Raw genomic sequence first — 21,765 nt, 5'->3', positions numbered from 1 at the left:
AACCTTTCCACCACCAGGGGGCAAAGCGCAGCTCTGCATCGGCTCAGTCCGAAGCCTCTACACACCCTGTGCCGATTATGACGTCTCGGCCAGAATATATAGTGGTGCCGTGCCACATAACCTCAGTTCCACACTTTTCCCCTAGCACTCTGAAGGTGAGGTACCGTAGAACCGATGGCGTACTAGCTTCCCGCAAATAGGGGCAGGTAGGGATGGGCGAGGGAGGAACATCCATCAGAAAGAACACTACTGAGAGGTCAGTAATGGATTCTTCTAATGGATTCTTTCCTCCCATGGATTCCTCATTTATGATACATTCCCGAAGCAGTATGTAAACCTGGAGGAGGGAGGAAGCAAGAACCCCACCTAAACCAGACAACTCAGGGGGACTGCTCTACCAAAACGGGCATTCTGGCCCGCAAGGGAATCCAAGCAATAATTTTCAGCAAATGTGTGCAAGGATGCCAATATCCAGGGCTGGGATTCCCCCCTGCAAGGCGGAGGTGGCATCCACTCCCCTGGTAGAATGAGCTCTGAGACAGTCCGGCAAAACCTTACCAGGCAGATCGTAGGATTCTGAGATGCAGAGAATGATCCACCTGGACAGGGTTTGTTTGGTCACAGCTCTGCCAGAATGGACACCAGCGTAGCCAATGAAAAGCTGGTCATGTCTCCTAGCCTCTCTAATACGAGAGATGTAGAACTTAAAGTCCTGTACCGAGTCCAGCCGATGGAATAATTTCTCTTCCATGTAAGGGTAAGGTGGAAGAAAAAATACCGGAAGATGTATCTTCTGAGAGATGGAAATCCATGACCACCTTCGGACAAAAGGAGGGTTTTACTCTCAACGTCACCTGCTCTTTGGAAAGAAAAACAAATAGGAAGGTACGACAGACAATGCCTGGAGCTCACTCACCCACCTCGCAGAAGTGATGGCAGCCAGGAAAATCAGCTTAAGGGGGAGCAATCTAATAGAGCAGCAATGAAGGGGCTCAACATGGAGCGCCCATAAGAAACATTAACACTAAATTCAAATCCCGTGCTGGAACCACAAACTGACATGGAGGAAACTGGTTACATAAACCCTGCAAGAACTGCATAACAGTGGGGATTGTGAAAAACACACCTCTTCGAGGGGACATCCTGAAAACCAAAATAGCGGCAAGGTGACCTTCTACATTGGCAATATGCAGGTCCGCCTCGGCCAAAGATAGCAGAAAATCCAGCACATGAGAGAGAGGACAGGATAACGAATCCAGGTCCCTCTCCCAGCACCAAATAGAAAATGTACACCACCTGCAGGCATGCATAGATTTTATAGCGGGCCTCCGAGCTGAAAGAGGCATTTGAGGATGTTGTCCAACAAGTCCCACTCCTTGTATCTCAACCGCTCAGTAGCAAAGCAGGAAGGTTCAAGCTGCTGATGTTCAGGCGGAAGACCCACTCCTCCGAATGGGAGAGCAAGCAGACTCTCCTCGGAAAGTGCCAGGGAGGGCAGACGGACATGTCCAGCAACTCTGGATACCAGATTCACTGGACCCAGTCTGGGGTGATCAGGATCATCATGGTTCTGAACAGGGACAATCTCCTGAGAACCAGCTAAGTGACAGGAATTGGCAGGAATATAAACGTCCTCTCAACCATCACTCCATCCCTCAGAGCTCCCAGACGAGAAAATTCCCTGGAGCAGAACAAATTGCATTTCCTGTTGACACTGGAAGTGAAGAGGTCCACTTGAAGAGTTACCCAACAGGAGAAGATCTCATCCAGATCTTTCTGACAGAACTCCCACTCGGGGGAGGCAGATGTCTGCTCAAGGCCTCCACTGTGATATTCTCTCGTCCGGAGCCCAGAACCAGAGTCTTATTACTTCTTTGTACAGAGGCAAGGAACCCACACTACTTCATTCATTGAGGTATTGCATGGCCACTGTTTGTCAGGATCAACACAGTCTTGAATTCACTGAAGGTAGAAAGGCGACCAGGGCCAGTCTGAACGCCCCTAGCTCCAGCAAGCTGATTTGTTCTCAAGACTCGGCGGGAGAGTGCCCCAAACAGTCAGAGATGCGTCCATAACCACCATCACGTGGGGCCAAGGTTTGTGAAACAGTGTGCCTTTCCGCAAGTTATCTCGTACGGCCCACCATGCAAGATCCTAAGATACCTGATGCGATACCTGCAAGGGGTTTGACATGCAGCCTTTCAACTGCAACCACTGGCAATGGAAAAGCCACCAAAGCGATCTCATGTGCAGCCTTGCCTTTGGCACCACTAGGATGTAGAGGCCAAGAGGCCCAGAAGGCGTAGGAAGCAGAGGCAGGGATTTGTCTGTGTGATTGGAAGACATTGACCATCTGAAAGATGTTTGCCACTCGTTCATTGGGTGGGAAGGCCCTTCCCAGACGAGTGTGCAAGACTGAACCGATAAATCGGAGGAACTGGGATGGCAAAAGCCTTTTTGAAGTTCAGGGGAAATCCCAGGCTGTGCAATAGAGTTCATATGCAGAGAAGATGCTCGGACATTAGATCTAGGGAACAAGCTCGGAAAAGCCAGTCATCCAGGTAGGGAAAGACATGAATGCCTTCCATCCTGAGGCGAGCTGCCACCACTGCTAGTACCTTGGTGAAAACCCTGGAAGCTAAAGAAAGCCCAAATGCAGGACCTTGAATTGGTAATGGTGCTGACCCACCATGTACTTCATGTACTTCCTGTGCTTTCGACATACGGAGGTCCAGGGAAAACAACCATTTCTTCAGATCTAGGGCTGGTAAAATCTGGGCTTGAGTAACAATCTTGAACTTGTCATTGCGCAGGAACAAGTTAAGCAACCATAGATCCAGGATGTGGTGCAAGCCCCTATCCTTCTTCAGCACCAGAAAATAGGTGGAGTACCACCCCTTCCATCATTCTGAGCACAAAACTAGCTTGATCGTGCTTGTCAACAGAACTTGACGGACCTCTTCCTGTAAAACGGGGTCCAAAGACAAAGGGGTGGCCAAAGGGCCATGGTACGGGGGACTCTGAACGAATGGAAAGCAATATCCCTGCAGAATGACCTGTAAGGCCCAAGTGTCAGACGTGGTCTTTGGCCATTCTGGGATGAACAAGATAAGCATCCCCCCACCAGTAACGAAGGGCAAAGCTGTCACTGACGTTTGGCGCCCTGGGGTGTGGTGGGCACAGCGGCTGCTGCTGTGCCACTGCAATGCCCCCTTGCTGGACACCCCTTCCTCTACCACACAGGAGGCGCCTGCTTTGTTCTTTTCCCAGGGCAGACTGACCACGACCCCTCAGGGCAAAGGCAGGAAAGCACCAAAAAACCCTGCCCCTAGATGACAGCTGTGTGAAAGGCTGGTGCAATGCAAGCCCCAAAGACTTAGGAGTCGACTTGGATGGCTGGACCTTCCCAAGGGCGTCATCAGCCTTAGCTCCAAAAAGTTCATGGTAGCCGAACGACATATTCAATAGCCTGGTCTGGACATTGATTGCAAACCCTGACGTCCCCAGCCATGAGTGGCACCTAACCACTGTGATAGTGGGAATTGCCCTTCCCAAACAGTCTGCTGTGCCAGTCCTGACTGCAGCATCTGACGTGCTGAGTCCTTACCATCAGAGAGACCAACGACAGGAAGCCCTCCCTCATCTCTCCCTCTGGGACTTACTCAGTCGCATTGACCACGGCTGTCCAATGGCCGAAGTAGAACTTCACCATGGCGCAAGAGGCAGGGCATTCACGGCCTGCAGTAAAAGACTCCATGACGCAAACACTGTCTTGCCCAACTCTTACTTTCCCTGTCCAGCGGAAGGGACGGAAAGGCAGAAATCTTCAGGCTAGCCATCAAGGCTTGAACCACCGAGCTCTCAGGCGAAACATGGGATGAAAGAAAAGCTGCATCCAACAGAGCGGGATGGTGTTGCCTCACCAGATCCCTGTCCACTGCCGGAACAGAGGCAGGTTTCTCCACCACCTCCAATACAGCGGCCTCCACTGCCACAATGAAGGGCGGGAACATCTCTTATCTGGGGGCATCTTCCAGAATATCACAAAGTTCGTACTGAACCTTGGACCTGGACGGAGCAGATATTTTGGGAGTAATGCCCACCTTAGCCATCAAGCACTGGAAGGTGGCGTGAGCCTTTCCTGGGGTGGTAGCTGGCAAAGATTCCATCTCCAGGGAGATGTCGAGGCCACTGGCCTCCTGCAGGTCCTATGCCAGGAATAACTCACCCTCACATGCCCCTTAGAATTCTTCCAGGAAATCCCTCATCTCCCTAAAACCCATTGGTTCAAGCCCAAAATGAACCTCATCACCTGCAGAGCCGCTGTGGAGCCAGAAACATCGAATATAGCCCTGATGTCAGCGCTGAGGACGCCACTCCCAAAGGCAGTGCCTGTTTGCATAGAGAGACCTCTGCCCTTGTCGGGTCCAAGCCCAAGCCCTTAAGCGTGTGGCAGTGGTCCCCAGAGGGTACCCTGCCGGTCACAGCAGATGCAGTGGCACTCTGCGGCACCATAGCCTGAGCTTAGTACAGCGTCACCTGCGCCGCAGATAAGAGGCCGGAGCCGCTGGCACCTTGTAGAAGATGTCCAACATATTCAGGCAGAAGTTCTCCCATTCCTCTGCCGTAGAGGACTGGGTACGAAAAGGTACCTGTGCCATATGCTCAAGGGACTCGCTGGAGCGGTGGCTCTTCTTCGGAAAAGAAGACCAATCAGAAAGAGAGGACTCACTCAGAGCGGCGAGACCTCTTCTGACTCTTCTTCTTCTTCTTGTCCTTTTCCTTGCACAGAGCTGCATGCTCTTTGGAGTGGCGTTCTGCGCTTTGCGAACTTGACTGAGACCGCAGAGCCTCACCTTTCACTTTGTGGACGAAAGTGAAGCTCTTTGCCATCCTCTCCTAGAGAGTCTTCTGATGCATGGACTGGCATGACCCCAATCCTGGGTGCCATGCTCCTGGCCCAAGCAATATAAGCTAATGCAGTGCGAATTCGATACAGATTTGTCGGCCACAGTATACCCACAGCTTGAAGCCCGAGGCCTTGGACAGAGGAGGCATGGCATATTTTGAAAAAGCTCGACGAGCATAATCCGATCAGTGACCAGAGTGCATGGAAATTAGGAACTGAGGTCACGGGGCGCAGCAGCACTATACTCTCTCCAATGTCATATCCGGCACAGGGCATGAAGTGGCTTTGGAAAGATCCGACGTGGAGCCACCCTGCATCCTCCGGCAGAGGTAAAGATTCCAGAGAACCGCTGTGCTGGAATCGGGATATCATAGATAAGGAATCAGTGGGAGGAAAGAATCCATTAGAAATCTTGTGTCAGCTCCTCCTAGTGGTCATTTGAAGCAGTGGTTAGATTTTATAATCTTATATGTGCTGGATAGCAGTACCCAGAAATAAAACACTTATCTGGTTGGAAAGTTAAACTTTTCAGGTGATGAGGAGACAGCGCCAAGAAGTTAAGTGCTAAGGTGAGTGTCTCTCATTACGCTGCAGTGGTACGCAATCCCTTCCCATTTCTTTCTCTTTAAGTGATTCCTTTTTAAGCATTTTTAAACAATTGAGGAGGAATATTCAGGGAATACCCGGGGTGTAAAAGTCCTGATTTCTAACTTTAAAGAACACTTATGAGATTGGTGCAGCCTAAAAAACAGCGGATGGCGAGTATACTTAGTATTCTTGGTATTTGTTAGTTGCTGTATGTTAAGAAGCTGCATACATGTGTGTTTGTTAGCTCTGAGACTGCCCAAGGCTATCAATCAAAAATAACACAAAATACAAACACTGTCATTCTTGCGCTCCAATGGTGAGTTTATTCTTGTTGTGTGATTGTTTTGCTGTTCTGTTGGCCTTCTGATTGCTTGTACACGATGTGTTCTCTCTATATTGGTTCGTTTGTAAAAATTATTTCACGTTTATTTTTAGGAGATGTATTTTTAGTGAATTAACGCAGTAAGTTAAGTTTAGTTAAATTTGTGCATTGTAAAACTGTGGCATAAATAAATAAATAAATAAATAAATAAATAAATAAATAAATGTGTCCCTTACAACTTCATTTTCCCTTAAGCGCTGTGCCTGAACATCAGCTTACTCAACGTTCACAAAATGAAAGTCGAGCCCACTCAGAACCTAGCAGCGCAACTCCATCTTACCTTCTCTCTCTGAATGAGCTCGAAAGCGGCCAGAAGTTCTCCGCAGTGCTTGTTGCCCTTGGTTACTGGGTACCAAGAGAGGCTGGGCGCGCGCTCCATGCTGGGCTTACAGATGCACCGACCCATGTATTCATCAGCACCCTGAAATGCAAAAACGAAAAGGTTGCAATGCTAATGAATGCATGTGACGCAATTCATTGAATCATTGAACGTTAATACCAACAGGGCTGCGATCAGAATGGAGCGTTGTCACTTTGCAACACTAAAGGGGTAATTTTGTAAAATGTGCAAATTACTCAGAGGTGACCACCAATATGTGCAAATGCCCCCTCTTGCATTATCATAATTTGCTCAATGAAGTGCATACAGAGCACTCAGACCTGTCAGACTCGGGTTTACGAGCAATCAAGCATAAGTTCCTTCCACTATGTAGGCCTGGCAGGAAGTATTTACCATGGCTTCCTATGGAATTCCCCCGCTTTTAGCAGGTGGTGGATTCTATAGGAATCCAATGCATTTACGACTCCACCCAGTGGTCGAAGTGTACGAAAAGAAGTAGTGGAACTATGTTCCCTGCTGGCCAGCAACGGCTCTCCACAAACCCCATCGCCACGCCCCTGCCACGCACTATGCAAACCCCCAAACAAACACACCTGCTATTTAAGGGAAGGTTCAATGCAGTGCATTGAATTCCAAGCTTCAACTTCTTCCTACACTTTTATTTTCAAACAAAACCATTCCAGAACGGTTTCTTTTTAAAATAAATGTATAGGAACAGTGAACCTTAAAAATAAAATGTACAGGAGCACTCTCCCGACCGCTCCCGCCCACTTCGACCTCTGACTGCATCCAAATCATGTGCTGGCATAAATGCATTCCTTTTGGATGATAGCAGGCACAGATTCCATGGCCTTATGCATATGCAGTCCCACCCCTATTTAAGGGCTGCAAATGCATATGGTGGTGCAGTGGTTGTGGCGCACCCCAGAAACTTTTTACCCTGAAAGTGTAGTTTAATGGAAGCAAATTTTTTATCAGGCCTGTAAAACAAAAAATATATAATAATTTTGGGCGGAGCTAAAATTATGGGGACATATATCAAATTTATAGGTGGCAGTTCAGCCATTCATCATTAAGAACTGACTTCATACTGTGTTTCTGTAAATTCAGAGAAGAAAGGCCCTCAAATATTAAATATTTCACTAATGGCTTCACATTTAGTTTAGAAACTGTTGCACAAGTTATTGCACATTACACGAAGATTAAAAGATAAAGGTCAATATCCAATTTCCAAATCACATTTTCATAAACTGGAATGTGATTATGCCCCTTCATTGTATCAACAGTTAGTTATTAACTATTATCTTGAAAAAAGCACCAAAATAGAAACGTTAAAGAAACGATTATTGTTAGAAATGCATTGCATGTGTCAGTTGGAGAAAAAAAAAATGATAAGGGAAGCGAAAAACTAATTTAAGAGACGGGGAGGAATAAGAAAAACAAAAACAAAAGATAAAACATAAGAATTGATTAGTGCATTAGATTATCGATATTTGTTAGCATTAAATTAATGTATATGTCAAACATCATTCTGCACCATTTTGTAAGAATCTGAATTGATGGTTATGTGAGATTCCCTGTCCCTGGTGTCTCTACTGTTCATATCACTGTGTGTACAGTGATATTGTGTGTACAATACATGAACAACCAGTGAGAGTGACTTAATACAATACATATCTCGTTATTGCCTGTTGGGCATTATGGATCCCTTGCACGCATGAAATTTAGCTTCATATTGTTGTGGATATCTGTGTAAGTAATAGTAATCATGGCAATTTTAAAATCAGGTTGTTGATAAGTGCAGTGAGTAAATGTGATAAAGAAACATACCTTCTTAATTAGATTGCATCAGTGGGAGTAGTTCTCCCTGTGCTATTTCCATTGTTCTACTATGTAATATAATGTTTCTTGTCATCATGAGACCGTGTGTGATTGCACGGATTTAGTGGCTTTCCTTGTAAAACAAAATGGCTGTTAATAAAAAAGTCCCAACTGCTCACTTGGGGACAAGCATCAGCCATTATTGGCTTGGTTTGTACTTAAACAAACACAGACAACTATTTGTATGCATTCTTCTTCACACCTGCGTCTTGTTTGGAAACGGTTCTCCGTCCGGACCACATTCGATTATGGCATCTCGGCAATAGACTCCATCTTTTTTTATAATACTTAGCATGCATCAATAAGCGTAATTAAAGATAGGACTATCTCGAATCTGGTACTAGTGAATCTTTGTAGCGTGGGCACCAATTTACACTGTGCTCGTGTTAGTGCCTCAATATATGATAGCTATGTGTAATGAATTTCCATCCTTCAAACTATTTAATTTACGGATGGCTGTGGGTATTATATTTAATATATTTGTTATATTTAGTTACTTAATATTGTGGACCATATTTGATTAATCATAAACTCATAACTCGTGTTAGAATTTATTTATTTATGGATCCAATGTTTCATCCTTAATTGCATATTGGGCTCTGTCTATTGTTGGGCCCTTCCATATGAATAAAAGTAGTAATTCATTTGTGCACTGTCAATAGTAATGTGTTTTGGAATGGAATAGATCTAGTTACTGCCAATAATGACATTCAATTCACTGTCTGTATTGAGGCCATCTTTTATTGCTCTGAGTTCAAATGTGAGTTGGTCTGCCTTTTTCCTCATTTCTACTTCTCTGTTGTCCCCTCTGGGTACATGGACACATTGTTTGAAGCCTAAGAACATCATGGGTTTGCTGTCATTATTTGAATCTTCTTATTTCCAATCTGTCTTGCCTGTCCAAATTGCATAGAGATGTTCGCAGATCCTCAAACCAAGTTCTCTCTTTGTACTTCCTATATAGAATCTCTTGCAAACACAAACAATAAAATGAATCCCATATCATGATCTGAAATTTATGAATCCCTGGATATTGATTATCATGTTTGTATATGTTGTGTATTGGGTAATTTTATTGAGTGCATGCAATCTTTTGATTCTTGCAACTATTAGTCCTGAAAGTGTAGTTTTATGGTACCAAAAGTTTTCTCACGCCAGTAATAAAAAAATGAATACTGATTTTGGGTGGAAGTGAAATTATGGGTACATATACCCAATTCACAGGTGGTATTTCAGCCTTTAATTGTGAAGTATTGACTTCTTGCAATATTTCAAAAATATTGCCGTAGGTAAACACCTTATTACTCAGGAGTATCGTCCATAAAAACAGGAGGTATTTAAAGTATCATTTTACCACGTACTGTTAAAGCCATGTTACGGTTCCTATTAACAACCTGTTTAGTTAATCTAGAAGTTAAATGTTTTATTCGAAAGTGAAGTTATAATATTTTCTAAACGATGAATCAACCGGCTGTGTTGCACACTATCCCTTACAGCATTACAGTAAGGGAAGCGCAAAGTGCCTTCACCAAGCAAGATTAGCATGTAGCCAGGGAGTTGCGGTATTGTGCCAGAGTAGGTGCCGGATGAAAAAGATGTGGAGAATCAAATGATTGTCCGATAAAGGGAGGGCAGGGGAAGTATAAGACGTTTCACTCATCTGTAATTGGAATTTCCTATATTTTGTGTGAATATGGCTAGGCACTGTAATAACGACCCATCAATGCTGCTCCAAACAGAGCAGCAACCGGTGATGGAAGCCAGGGTGGGACAATTCATAGGGAAGAATTCAAGATTATGTGCATGGATGGGGGGGGAATCGGGATCGATCTGGAGGAGTCCGGCTATGATCTGTGTGGATGATTGTACCATGAAGAAATTGGTCTAGCATTGAGGTGAGTCTGAAATTCAATGAGCTATTGTTTCAGGACCTGGGTTCGTAAGTAGACAAGGCTTGTCCAGGGATATCATTTGATTTCGTAACCATATTTTTCTTAGTGTACTGGAACAATGCTATGTGATGTCAGTTCCTGTTTTGTGAAGGGGTGAAATGTTGTGTGCCATCACTTCCTGTGATGTCACTTGTGGAGCAGGGTGAAATGACATCACTTCCGGTGATGACATCAGAGGTCACGGGTCGTGTGATATCACTTCCAATACCCTGGCATTTTGGTGAAATGATGTCCCTGGGCTTCTCTTTGTGGTTTTTATTTATTTTCTGGAGTTCTGAGTTTTAATGATTTCCTCTGTCATGGCTTACCCAGCAGCATTATCCTCCTGACATGGAGTGCATTTCTGCAATTAAATTATTTTTAACGCGCTTAATACCCAGAGGTTTCTAAGCGCGGACCCGGGGTTCAAACTTGTGTTGCTCCACCTCGTCTTGCTACGAAGGCCAGCGAGGTTACCCCTGAGATATCCTCCCGAGTGATGACACAAGTGTTTAGAATTATGTGGGTCAATCAGGGGCAATCTGTGTATCAGGTTTAGTGTAATGTGATTATATTTTCTTAGTATTTTATACAGTTGTTCAGCAGAATGCAAGAAATCTGTCCAGGAGTGGAGAACCAATGTTATGTCAGAGTTTTCAGTCAAGAAGGCAGTTCAGGAAGGAACTTAAGCCCCTTCCCTTTAAGGGCTACATAGGGGCGACTTAGGACCAGAGAGTCCTAGGTAGATACCACTCCTGTAGTATGGGATATCCAAGCAACTGTAACCTGTAACCTCCCCCTACAGCAAACTCGGTTAACACCAAAGAACTTGCACAGTGCTCCGTTGCTTCCTAGCTTGGTTCCCACTCTATACATCCAAATATGAATTCAAATGCATTGCAGTGATTCAGGTGGAGAATGGCCAGACCTAGAACCTTTGTTCTGAAGTTGGCTTCAAGCATATAGTGATTTTCTTTTTTATAGTATAGCTGGTTGGTACCAGGCTGTCTTGGCCTTCTTAGGTAATTGAAGGATAAGTCGATTATATACCCGTGGAGAAGAGTTGGGATGTCAAGCCTTCTAGGTCTATCAGAAAGAGACATTTCTGGGCCTGTTTGTGCCCATTGTTAGCAATGAAGTGAAACTCTTTACTGGGTGTGTTAAGATTCAGGTGGGACCTTATCATCATAGTGATTGCTCTGCATACCTAGGGTGGTGACCCATCCTAGCATGTGTTCCATGTAGGGGTTGAGGTTGGGAGTGAAGAGTATGGAACTTGCAGGACTTGCTGGGATTTCAATGGGCTGATCCATACGATTTAGTGGCTTTTGGAGAGGCATGAGTGGGAACAGCTGTAGAGTGTTCATGTGGTATTGATTACTAATGCAAGGTGGGTGATGGTATTGAAGGAAGTAGGATCAAGAAGCACTTGTAGCCACTGAACATGATGTCCATGGCAGGGTCTATGTCTTAGGTTTTTGCTATTTAGTCTGTATCCGGATTTATATGCAATAGACACATTGGCCCTCATTACAACACTGGCGCTAAACCATGGCGCTATTAGCACCATGGTTGCTGCCGGTGTTGTAACGAGTCCGCCAATGTTCAATGGGGAATTACCAAACCATTCCAAGGTTGGCGGGGCAGTAATTCCCCATTGAACATTGGACCTTCCCCATTCCCATTTTTGCCCCTTAGGGCTCAATGGAACTGGGGAAGGGGAGTAATTACGGTACCGCAAATTGTGGTACCGTAATTACCTCGGAGGTCCCTTTGCGGGTCCCTACTTTAACGGCTGGTCCAGACCAGCCGTTCAGGTCGGGTCCCGCAAAGGGACCTCGTAATTAGGTGCTAAGGGGTTAACGGCACCAAAGCCTTTTACGGCGCCGTTAACCCCTTAGCGCCAGGGTCGTAATGACTCCCATTGCTTGAAGCCGAAGAACATCATGTGTTTGCTGTCATCATTTGGATTTTTTAATTTCCAGTGTATGATGCCTGTCCAAATTGCATGCAGATATTCACGGTTCCTCAAACCAAGTTCTCTCTTTGTACTTCCTATATAGAATATCTTATATACACAATCAATAAAATAAATCACATATGATGATCTGCAATTTATGAATCCCTAGATATCGATTAGCCTGTTAGTATATGTTGTGTATTGGGTAATTTTATTGCGTGCATGTAAACCGTCGGTTCTTGCAACTTTTGGTCCTGGAAGTGTAGTTTTTTGAGCAGAGAGCCCGAGAAGGAAGATGTTTTGAAAGAGAAAGTTGGAGGTAGAGCGGTCCGAGGCCCCAGAAAGCCTTGTGGATGATGCAGAGGGTCTTAAATGTGATCCTTGCAGCCACGGGGAGCCAGTGAGATTTCAGAGCTGTAGAGATGTGATCCCTGGGCTTGAGGCCAAGGACAAGTCTTGCAGTCCTGTTCTGGATAAGTTGTAAAGATTGGAGAGAAGAGGCAAGAAGATTTAGAATGAGGCTGTTGCAATAGCGCAGCCTAGAGAGGACCAGAACTCTGGAGACAGTGAGCTTCTGGGGGAAAGTGAGAAAAGGAAGAATACCTCTGAGGAGGTGCAACTGATAGTTTGACTTCTTAAAGACATCAGAGATGTGAGTAGAGAAGAAGAGGGTGGAGTCAAAGATGACACCAAGGCTCTTATCCTCACAGGAAAGAGGGCCCAGAGTGGGCGGCCAAAGAGAGAGGAAGTAAGGCGCGGGTGTCCCAAAGAGGAGAATCTCAGTCTTACTGGCATTAAGGGATCATTGGTGGCACACCATACCTGAATTGCGGCCAGACAGTCTGGTATGAGAGAAGAAGCACAGGTGTCTGAGGGGAGCCTGAAAGAGAGCCGAGTGTCATCCGCATAACATTGGAAATTGGAGCGGAAAATAGTGATGGGGTGGGCAAGAGGTGCCAGGTAGTGTTTGAAGTGCCAGGGAGAGACGTTAGACCGCTGGGGAACACCATAAGTAAAGAGAGGGATAGAAGAGAGGAAATACCCCAGTTGGACCTGAGAGGGTCGGTTGGTGAGAAAGGAGGTCAACCAGGCCAGGACCTGATCAGTAATACCAAGGTTGTCGAGGAGTAGATTGAGCAGGATGGCATGGTTGACCGCGTCAAAAGCAGAGGATTGATTGAGGAGAATGAGGACAGAAGGGAGATTAGAGTCAAGATTGGATCATACTTTTCATACTGTGATTGTGTAATAAGATGGCTAAACCTTTCTTAGTTGTCTTTCCTGATAGTGGCTGATGGGTCGATAGTTGGGCTGGTCATCTGGTCACATGAAGGCTTTTTCTGCAGTGTAGGTGAACCACTGTAAGGACTAAAGAGGACACATCTGAGCCTCAGCTATTTATGGTAGCCTTTCCCAAACATGAAGTCCGAACCCCAGTGTGCTCTGAGCAAGGCATTTGTGTATGAAACATGTGGGGACAGAACAATTAAACATAATTCATAACCAACTTTGCAATATTAAAAAGGAGATAGTGGGGCTATGGGGCTATTTTGAACTTGGGTCAAAATAGGATATTGTCAATGAAAGATTTGAGAAACACTAATCTAAGAACTTTGCCTATCCTACATCGTCCTACGTAAACATGACACCTCTCCTACACAAATCTTTGGTTGTAATCAGAAGCAATTCCTACCGGCGATCCATGATTTCATTTTATATATCTACATCCTTTAGCATATGGGAAAAGTAGCCCCTTCTTTTTTTGCAGCATGAACATTGTGCTGTGCAATTCTACAGCAGTGCAAAGCTATTGGCAATGCCTGCAAGATTTCATGGCTTTGACAAATGCTGGAAAAGATTTGTATACATAGCAATTCACGCCAGATTCCTGCAGTTTCTATTGAAAGTACATTTTTTTTTTCTTTCTTTATTGTATATTGGTTTGAAAAAAAACCTTTACAAATTTTCATTATCAAAACATAAAATTGTTCAAAAATTCATTTTATCATTTTTCACATCAATCTTAAAACATCACTTTACACATAGAGTAAGCATTTTCACACGACAACTACGTAGACTTTTGCATTAAAAAAGAAAAAAGACACGTACAAGTCTTCAATTCTTTTCTTTCTGCTAAAAGAAATTGCGGTAATTAAGATTCTTTGATTTTTCCTCATCCAGAATTAAAAACCTCAACTGTACATAATTCTCTTTTCCATCTAACTACTTACATTTGGTCATGTTTCCCAGGAATATATCCGTGTGACCACCCATGACAGATTTCCATCCTTCTATGTAACTTTGCACACATTTGCCAAGAACGCTATCACCCTTATTTTTAATATGATATTACGACCATGTAGCATTTCAAACCAGATTTGCTCTCTAAATACACACGAGGTGTCAGTTACAAATTCCGCAAAGTAAGCAAGTCTTTCATTCTTTAGCATGGTACAGCCTAACAGCAAATGTGACAAAGATTCAGGAAGATCTTCAAACATGCAGAATCTACATACTTTCAAATTCTGTGGGATCAATTTTCTTAATGCACATATTTCATTGGTATTCATTACGGTCATTCTAAACCTCATAATACTATGTCGCAAATTCCGTGAAGGACATTTTACTAGATATTGCTCAGGTACAGGGAACCATTTCCAGACCGATAATACTTGCGCATACAGTTTTCAGTTTATTATTACGGAATTATTCGCAACCCAATCGAAGGCTTTAATCATTGTTTTGATTTTATCAGGTCTTTCTAAGAGGACATTCAATGTAACACCCATATTTCTCAGAATCTTTTCCACCTCTGCTTTCAAGTTAGACATGTATGTCCCCGTATCATTCCTACAGACTTGATATATTGAATTCTGTTTGGCAAGAACACATTTTCTGTAAATCATCGCTTTTTTTGCAATCCATGCAGCATTTTAATGAATTAAAACCAAACTCATATCTTATTAACTCCATCGGTATACATTTTGGCAGAAAACATAGTAGCTTTTTCCAGATTTTTGATTCAAAACTTTTTAACTGTAAAGCTTCTTTCTCTGGGTAGAATTCAAGACCATAAGACAGCCTTGGTACCACCTTCATTAGGTAGAAATCTCTACAGGCATTCATGGAAAATTTACCATACTTGCTTTCAATAACTCTCATTTGATTTGCTGGATCAATGGTTTTTGCTTCCAAACATTGTTTCACAAAACTATATGACATATTACTAACAAAAGAATAGCCCAAGTACTTGAATGCTTTCTGTAGGGGGACTGCGATACCCTCAACAAACCAAACAGGATTTGCACATTTCTTTTTACTTTCTCCTAGGTTAATCACCACTGTTTTCTGCGGATTAATTTTCAATTTCAGATCACTTATAAATCTAACAAAAGCATCAATAAGCCTCTGAAGACCGATCTTAGTTCTGTCAAAAAGAATGAAATCGTCCGCATAAGCCAACCACTTAATCTCAATTCCACCAACCCTGGGGGCTAATAGGCCCGCAGGGTCCAGTCTAGCATTCGCTCCAGAGACGTATAGGTTAAATAAGATTGCTGCCAATGTGCAGCCTTGTTTCAAGCCATTCTTTGCATGAATTTCCTTAGACATCAGTCCATCATTATTAAGTCGCACCTTTAGAGTTGTGTTTGAATAAAGGTGAATAATCATGGAGAGTAAACCGCCCTCTATGTTTAACCTTGCCAATTTCTGCCATAAAAGAAGCCTATCCACCGTATCAAATGCAGCCGAAAGGTCCATTGAGGCAGCATAAATGGGTCCGTTCCCCTTTTTAGATCTTTGATTTTGCATAATTGTAAGTACTAGACCCCCAGCATCAGTTCCCAAGTTTTTACGAAAACCCATCTGTCGGATATCTAGTATGTCTTTTTCCTCCATCCATTTTAATAGACTCTCTAGAATTATGGCCGAAAAGATCTTTGTCTCTATATTTAATAAAGATATTGGTCTGTAATTAGTCGTACTCTCTCTGTTCCCTTGTTTATAGATCAGGATTACATATGAAACTTTCCAGGAAACTGGCATAGTTTGCGTCTCAATTACATTTTTAAATAGTATATGGAGTATTTTCGCCCACAACCTTTCATTCTGCTTTATCAACGCCATGGACAAATTGTTGGGTCCCGGGGTGCCGGAGGCTTTCATTTTCTTTATTATGGATAGTATTTTTCCCACAGAGACATCGAGGGACCATTGACAAGCCATCTTTTCAAACATAGAATCATCATTACCCGAACAAGCATACAGCTTCTCAAAGTGTTCACACCATACCTTTTCACTGATTGGATTAGTGTTTAATTGGGTTTGGGTAATCTCAGTACTATTGATGATGGCCCAATAATTTCGCGAATTGCTTTCCTTCATTGCATTCAACATTTTTTCACCATCCTTCTGTAATAAGTAGGCTTGATGATGCAGCCTCCAATTCCTGTAGGCTTGACGTCTCCGTCTACATTGCTCCCTTGCATCCTCAACAAGTAACTTTTGTTTTTTTATGGCACGGAGATCTTTGTTCAACCTTGCCCTTTGCATCTTGATCTCAAGATCAAAGGCGTGCCTATGATTTTTATCTTTTAGCGCTATTCTGGCTGTTGGTTGCTCCACCTTGGCCATGATTGTACCCAGGAGCTCACCAAATTTGTCACCCGAGTATTGGGTCTTTTTTACCTCCATAGTACATTTCTCAAAATCATGCATCATCATATCATTAAATTTCGCTGTTTTTTTCATATTCCACTTTATTCTCGAACCTCTAACATTAACAGTTGTTTGGGCACAATATGCTTTGGTAAGATTATTTTGTTTCTTTATATTTATGTTCATTGATAACATTGCATGATCACTTTCTAAATTATCTTCCACATGCATATTGGTCCTATTTCCAATTAGATGTTTGCTTGCGAAAATAAAATCAATAATTGAGGAAAGCCCACGCGCCTTCCAAGTGGGTTTGTCATTAAACAACCGTGTCAGCCCCCATGAGTTTGCAAAGTTACACCATAAGGCTTCTCTATTTCGTTTATTGTCTAATCGCCTTCTTTGGTTGCAGCACCCACTTAATCTTGCTGCTCTTTCGCTACTTGTTACATCGCAGTCCGCATTTAAATCGCCTGCTAGAATTATCAAACCATTTGGGGTAGCCACTATCCATTCATCTAGCAATACATTCAGGTCATACAGCAATTTTTCAAGCATGCGATCATCATTTTCCACATCATTCCAATAGATATTAATGATCATAAGGTGAGTAATGTCCTCTTTGGTTAGGATTTTAAAATTGGCCATTTGGCATGACTCATGTACATGTGTCTCTTTTATCAGAGATATGTCTGGATCATTACGATACGCAAGCGCCATACCACCCTTCGGGCGACCTCTAGTGCCCTTCGTGCCAGGCAGGCAGAGGACAACAAATCCGTCCCAAAGCAGTGGACCACATGCCCAAGTTTCCTGTAACAAAACAAAGTCAAATTTCTCTAAATTCATACATACTTTTTTGTTTTGTGCCAGGTGTGTGTGTCCTCTAGAATTCCAGGATATCAATTTAAAAAAACTATCATCGCTAAAGGCATTTACCCAATCCCTTTAGTTGTTCCAAAGTATCTCTAAGTGAGACCGCCATCAATCTCCATTCTTCCGTTTCACTTAGGGTTAAGTGCTCACCTCCTACTTGATTCAACGCCCTATATTTCTCTCTTGTATTATTATTTCGGGGGTATTGCTCCACATTTCTCACACGTGTATTCTCACCACGATTAACATATTCATACGTGTCAAACCCCCTCTTTTGCAGGGCCCCAGCTTCCTTGAGTATAAGAGCTCACACCATGGGCGATGCAATCACTAGACGCACAAAATCCATCCTATGAGGATCAATAAAGTCCACTAGCTGAATATCGCATGAGGATACAAGGGCTAATTCTGGTATCTCTCTAAACAAATTCAAGATATATGATCTATTTAAGATGGGATAATAGCCATCATCAAACACATAATATACAATCAAACTTGGTTCACTAGAACCTTCAGGCCGTCTCACTTTATCAAACAGATTACCATTCAGATTTGTCCTATTCGCATAATTATCATATGCCGTGTCCTGCACTCGATGAGGGTGCACCTCGCGCTCCCTAGTAGCATCTTCATGAGGAGAGCTAGCAGCCTCCTGTATACTCACTTCGTGCATGGGTTTTCCCCAGGAACCTTTACTTGGTTCATTATATCTATTGTCAAGCGGCATATCGTTTCCTGTGATTGCATTTTCTAAAGCAGGCAGTCTTCCTGCTTTATTTGACAAATGTTCCTGTATTATTTCTCTTACACTTGTCACAGTCAAGGGCTGATCTTTTTCCTCTGTGTCCTCTTTTTTAGATGGTGCGATATCACTCATTGACATTATTTCTGGTACAGGCATTCGTGCTGGGCTGTCTCTCACCCTCTCTGCAGGGATTCGTTTGCCTTGAACCCCTTTATTTGTGGACGTCTGCTCTATAGGCAAGGATTCTTTGCTAATTCTCTCAAGACTTCTCTCTTCCTTAGATCTATCTCTTTGAGCACCCTTAAGCTCGTCATGTATTGTCCTTAGGCTACTAGCATTCTCGACAATTTCCATTGGCTTATCATTCCCCTTCGGCTCGCTAAAGGGTATCTTTATACGCATCCGAGCATCCGGGTTCTTGAATAAGTCAAAAATATCCAGCATGCCCATTTCTAGATTTTTCAAGTTAGTATCAATTCTATCAGTGACTATTTTATTTTTCATAGCATCTGATAAGTTGTTTACCGCATCAGAGTAGCTAGTCACCTTTGGCTCATTATTAAACTCTATGTCAGGAATCAAAATCAAACTGGGATCAGTGCTTGAGCCATTGACAGAGCCCAGCTGGGCAATATTCCCCTCAGACTTGTTGTTCGTAGAGTTTATACGGGGGATTCCTAACTTCGACCCTTTTCTCTCATGCTTATCAGCGTCCATACATGCATCCACCCCATCTTTTGACTGACCTGTAGCTGAGTTCACTCCCAATGCTAAATCAGGGTTGCGTGTCTCAATATCACTCAAGGACTTTAAAGCAGATGCATTCATGGCTTTTTGAGCACAAGCCTGTTTTTGTCTATTTTTTTTTTAGAAATCCTGACATTGAATATATCCGCCACTCTGATAGGCGCATTGGCGGCAGCAGGAATATGCAAATCTTCCGTCAAGCTATCGTTTTTCCTAGTATTGTGCATCTCGATAACACTCTGTTCATTATCTCCCATTTCTGGTCTAGGAAGAATCAAATGTAACTCATCTGAGTCCTGGTCCCCATTGCTCAGTGTATTAGGTGCAGTATTGAGGGCGCCTTCTCCTGGCATTAATTTCCATTTTTTCATATTTTCAGCTAGCATTTCCGGGAAAGCTGTCAAGGCAAGCAAGATTTCTTTTAGAATATGAGTCTGCGACTTCATTTCTTTTAATATGTAATCCTGAATCTCATCCTTTCTCTCTGATATCGGAGATCGACTAGACTCGCTCAAAGCTTCCTCTACATTCCCTATGTTCCGTACTGCATTCGAACATTGTGTAGATGAATCAAAGTGTTCAGATAAACCCAGTAAAGTTATATCACCAGAGGTAAATATGTGAGGTGTGTCAATAAATGAGACAGTATTCTGTCTTGGTTGTGGATGATTTCTCGCATTCCATCCTATGTCGGCCCCATCAGCTCCTCCCAGTCTCGGCTCCTTATTGAACAGCGACTGAGAGGAGACAGGGATCACATCATCCAGATTTTCAGCAATTAATCTGTCGGATTCATTTTGGGCACATTCAATTAGATCCTCATCCGAGTCGGAGGGTAATGGAAGAGCTATGGCAATAGCATGCGCCATGCTCATACGGCGCGTTTTTATTATATTCATTGCTATGGCTGGGTCTTTTTTACCCCTGGCAAACTTCCTTTTCATTACTAATCTTATGTTCTGGGGCGATGAAACCGTACCTCCAATCAAGCATAAACACGTGATTACCTTTGCGTACCTTACTCAGATCAACTTCTATCACTCCAATAGATGTTTTGCCTTTGTCAACTAGTTGCCCTGTTGTTAAGTCTTCATACCGGCCTTCGATTATGTAATTCAGCACACACACGTCTGCTCAGCTGCACACCGCACAACGCAGCAAACAGCAAACAGCCAACAGCCGTACTTCGGGTACTTCCCAGGTTCCGTTTTTAACGCTACGAATGGGCGGGGTCAGGGCGTAATTTCAAAAAGAATAACCAATCAGAGCATCTGAAAGAGGAGGGGCAGAGAATCAGAAACAAGCACACCTCATCCTCATTATTCAGAAACGTTATATCAGATAGCTTTTAGCTATTAAAGTTTATACGTCGTGCATCTCAGGGACAGGCAACTTCCGTGTTGCCTTTATGTACGTCCTGACCGCTTCTTCTACGAAGTGTTTCGAAGCCGCGAGGAGCGGCGCCTCAGTAGCGTTCTTAATCCAGCGGTCCCAGCGTTCCCAGCCAACAGCCGTACTTCGGGTACTTCCCAGGTGCGCGCGCAGGAGCGCAGTGACCAGCGTTTTTAACGCTACGAATGGGCGGGGTCAGGGCGTAATTGAAAAAAGAATAACCAATCAGAGCATCTGAAAGAGGAGGGGCAGAGAATCAGAAACAAGCACACCTCATCCTCATTATTCAGAAACGTTATATCAGAAAGCTTTTAGCTATTAAAGTTTATACGTCGTGCACCTCAGGGACAGGCAACTTCCGTGTTGCCTTTATGTACGTCCTGACCGCTTCTTCTATGAAGTGTTTCGAAGCCGCGAGGAGCGGCGCCTCAGTAGCGTTCTTAATCCAGCGGTCCCAGCGTTCCCAGCCAACAGCCGTACTTCGGGTACTTCCCAGGTGCGCGCGCAGGGGCGCCCAGTGACCAGCATTTTTAACGCTACGAATGGGCTGGGTCAGTGCGTAATTGCAAATAGAATAACCAATCAGAGCATCTGAAAGAGGAGGGGTAGAGAATCAGAAACAAGCACACCTCATCCTCATTATTCAGAAACGTTATATCAGATAGCTTTTAGCTATTAAAGTTTATACGTCGTGCACCTCAGGGACAGGCAACTTCCGTGTTGCCTTTATGTACGTCCTGACCGCTTCTTCTACGAAGTGTTTCGAAGCCGCGAGGAGCGGCGCCTCAGTAGCGTTCTTAATCCAGCGGTCCCAGCGTTCCCAGCCAACAGCCGTACTTCGGGTACTTCCCAGGTGCGCGCGCAGGTGCGCAGTGACCAGCGTTTTTAACGCTACGAATGGGCGGGGTCAGGGCGTAATTGCAAAAAGAATAACCAATCAGAGCATCTCAGGGACAGGCAACTTCCGTGTTGCCTTTATGTACGTCCTGACCGCTTCTTCTACGAAGTGTTTCGAAGCCGCGAGGAGCGGCGCCTCAGTAGCGTTCTTAATCCAGCGGTCCCAGCGTTCCCAGCCAACAGCCGTACTTCGGGTACTTCCCAGGTGCGCTAAATATTTATTTTGAATGCGAATAACACAAAGGCAAGATGGAGCATAAATAATACAATGAGAACAGAACCAATGGAAACAATACAATCAGGAGACAGAGCAACAGGTTCCCCAATCAAGTTACTATAGGTAGGATAACCGCAAGGTGGAGATAAGAAAAAGAAAACACGCAGATAACCTATACAGCAGGACAATACTGTAATACCAGCAGGGCAAAACATCCACTTAAGAAACTATTACAAAGCAC

At 43.8% G+C, this 21,765-nt stretch overlaps 1 protein-coding gene across 9 annotated transcripts in view; it reads right to left on the bottom strand.

Moving 5' to 3' along the window:
- Positions 1-21,765, bottom strand: part of DYSF (dysferlin) — a 1,254,081-nt gene that overhangs the window by 402,787 nt on the left and 829,529 nt on the right. For all 9 annotated transcript variants that reach the window (XM_069632290.1, XM_069632293.1, XM_069632296.1 and 6 more), the window contains one exon: positions 6,160-6,300. In XM_069632290.1, the coding sequence (XP_069488391.1) occupies positions 6,160-6,300 (141 nt within the window). The remainder of the gene's footprint in view (positions 1-6,159; positions 6,301-21,765) is intronic.

The sequence above is a fragment of the Ambystoma mexicanum genome, chromosome 6q (genome assembly GCF_040938575.1).
Source record: "Ambystoma mexicanum isolate Mex_15411 chromosome 6q, UKY_AmexF1_1, whole genome shotgun sequence".
In the NCBI taxonomy this organism is placed as follows: Eukaryota; Metazoa; Chordata; class Amphibia; order Caudata; family Ambystomatidae; genus Ambystoma; species Ambystoma mexicanum.
Note: the sequence above shows the minus strand (reverse complement) of the source record. Positions and strands in the feature narration are given on the sequence as shown.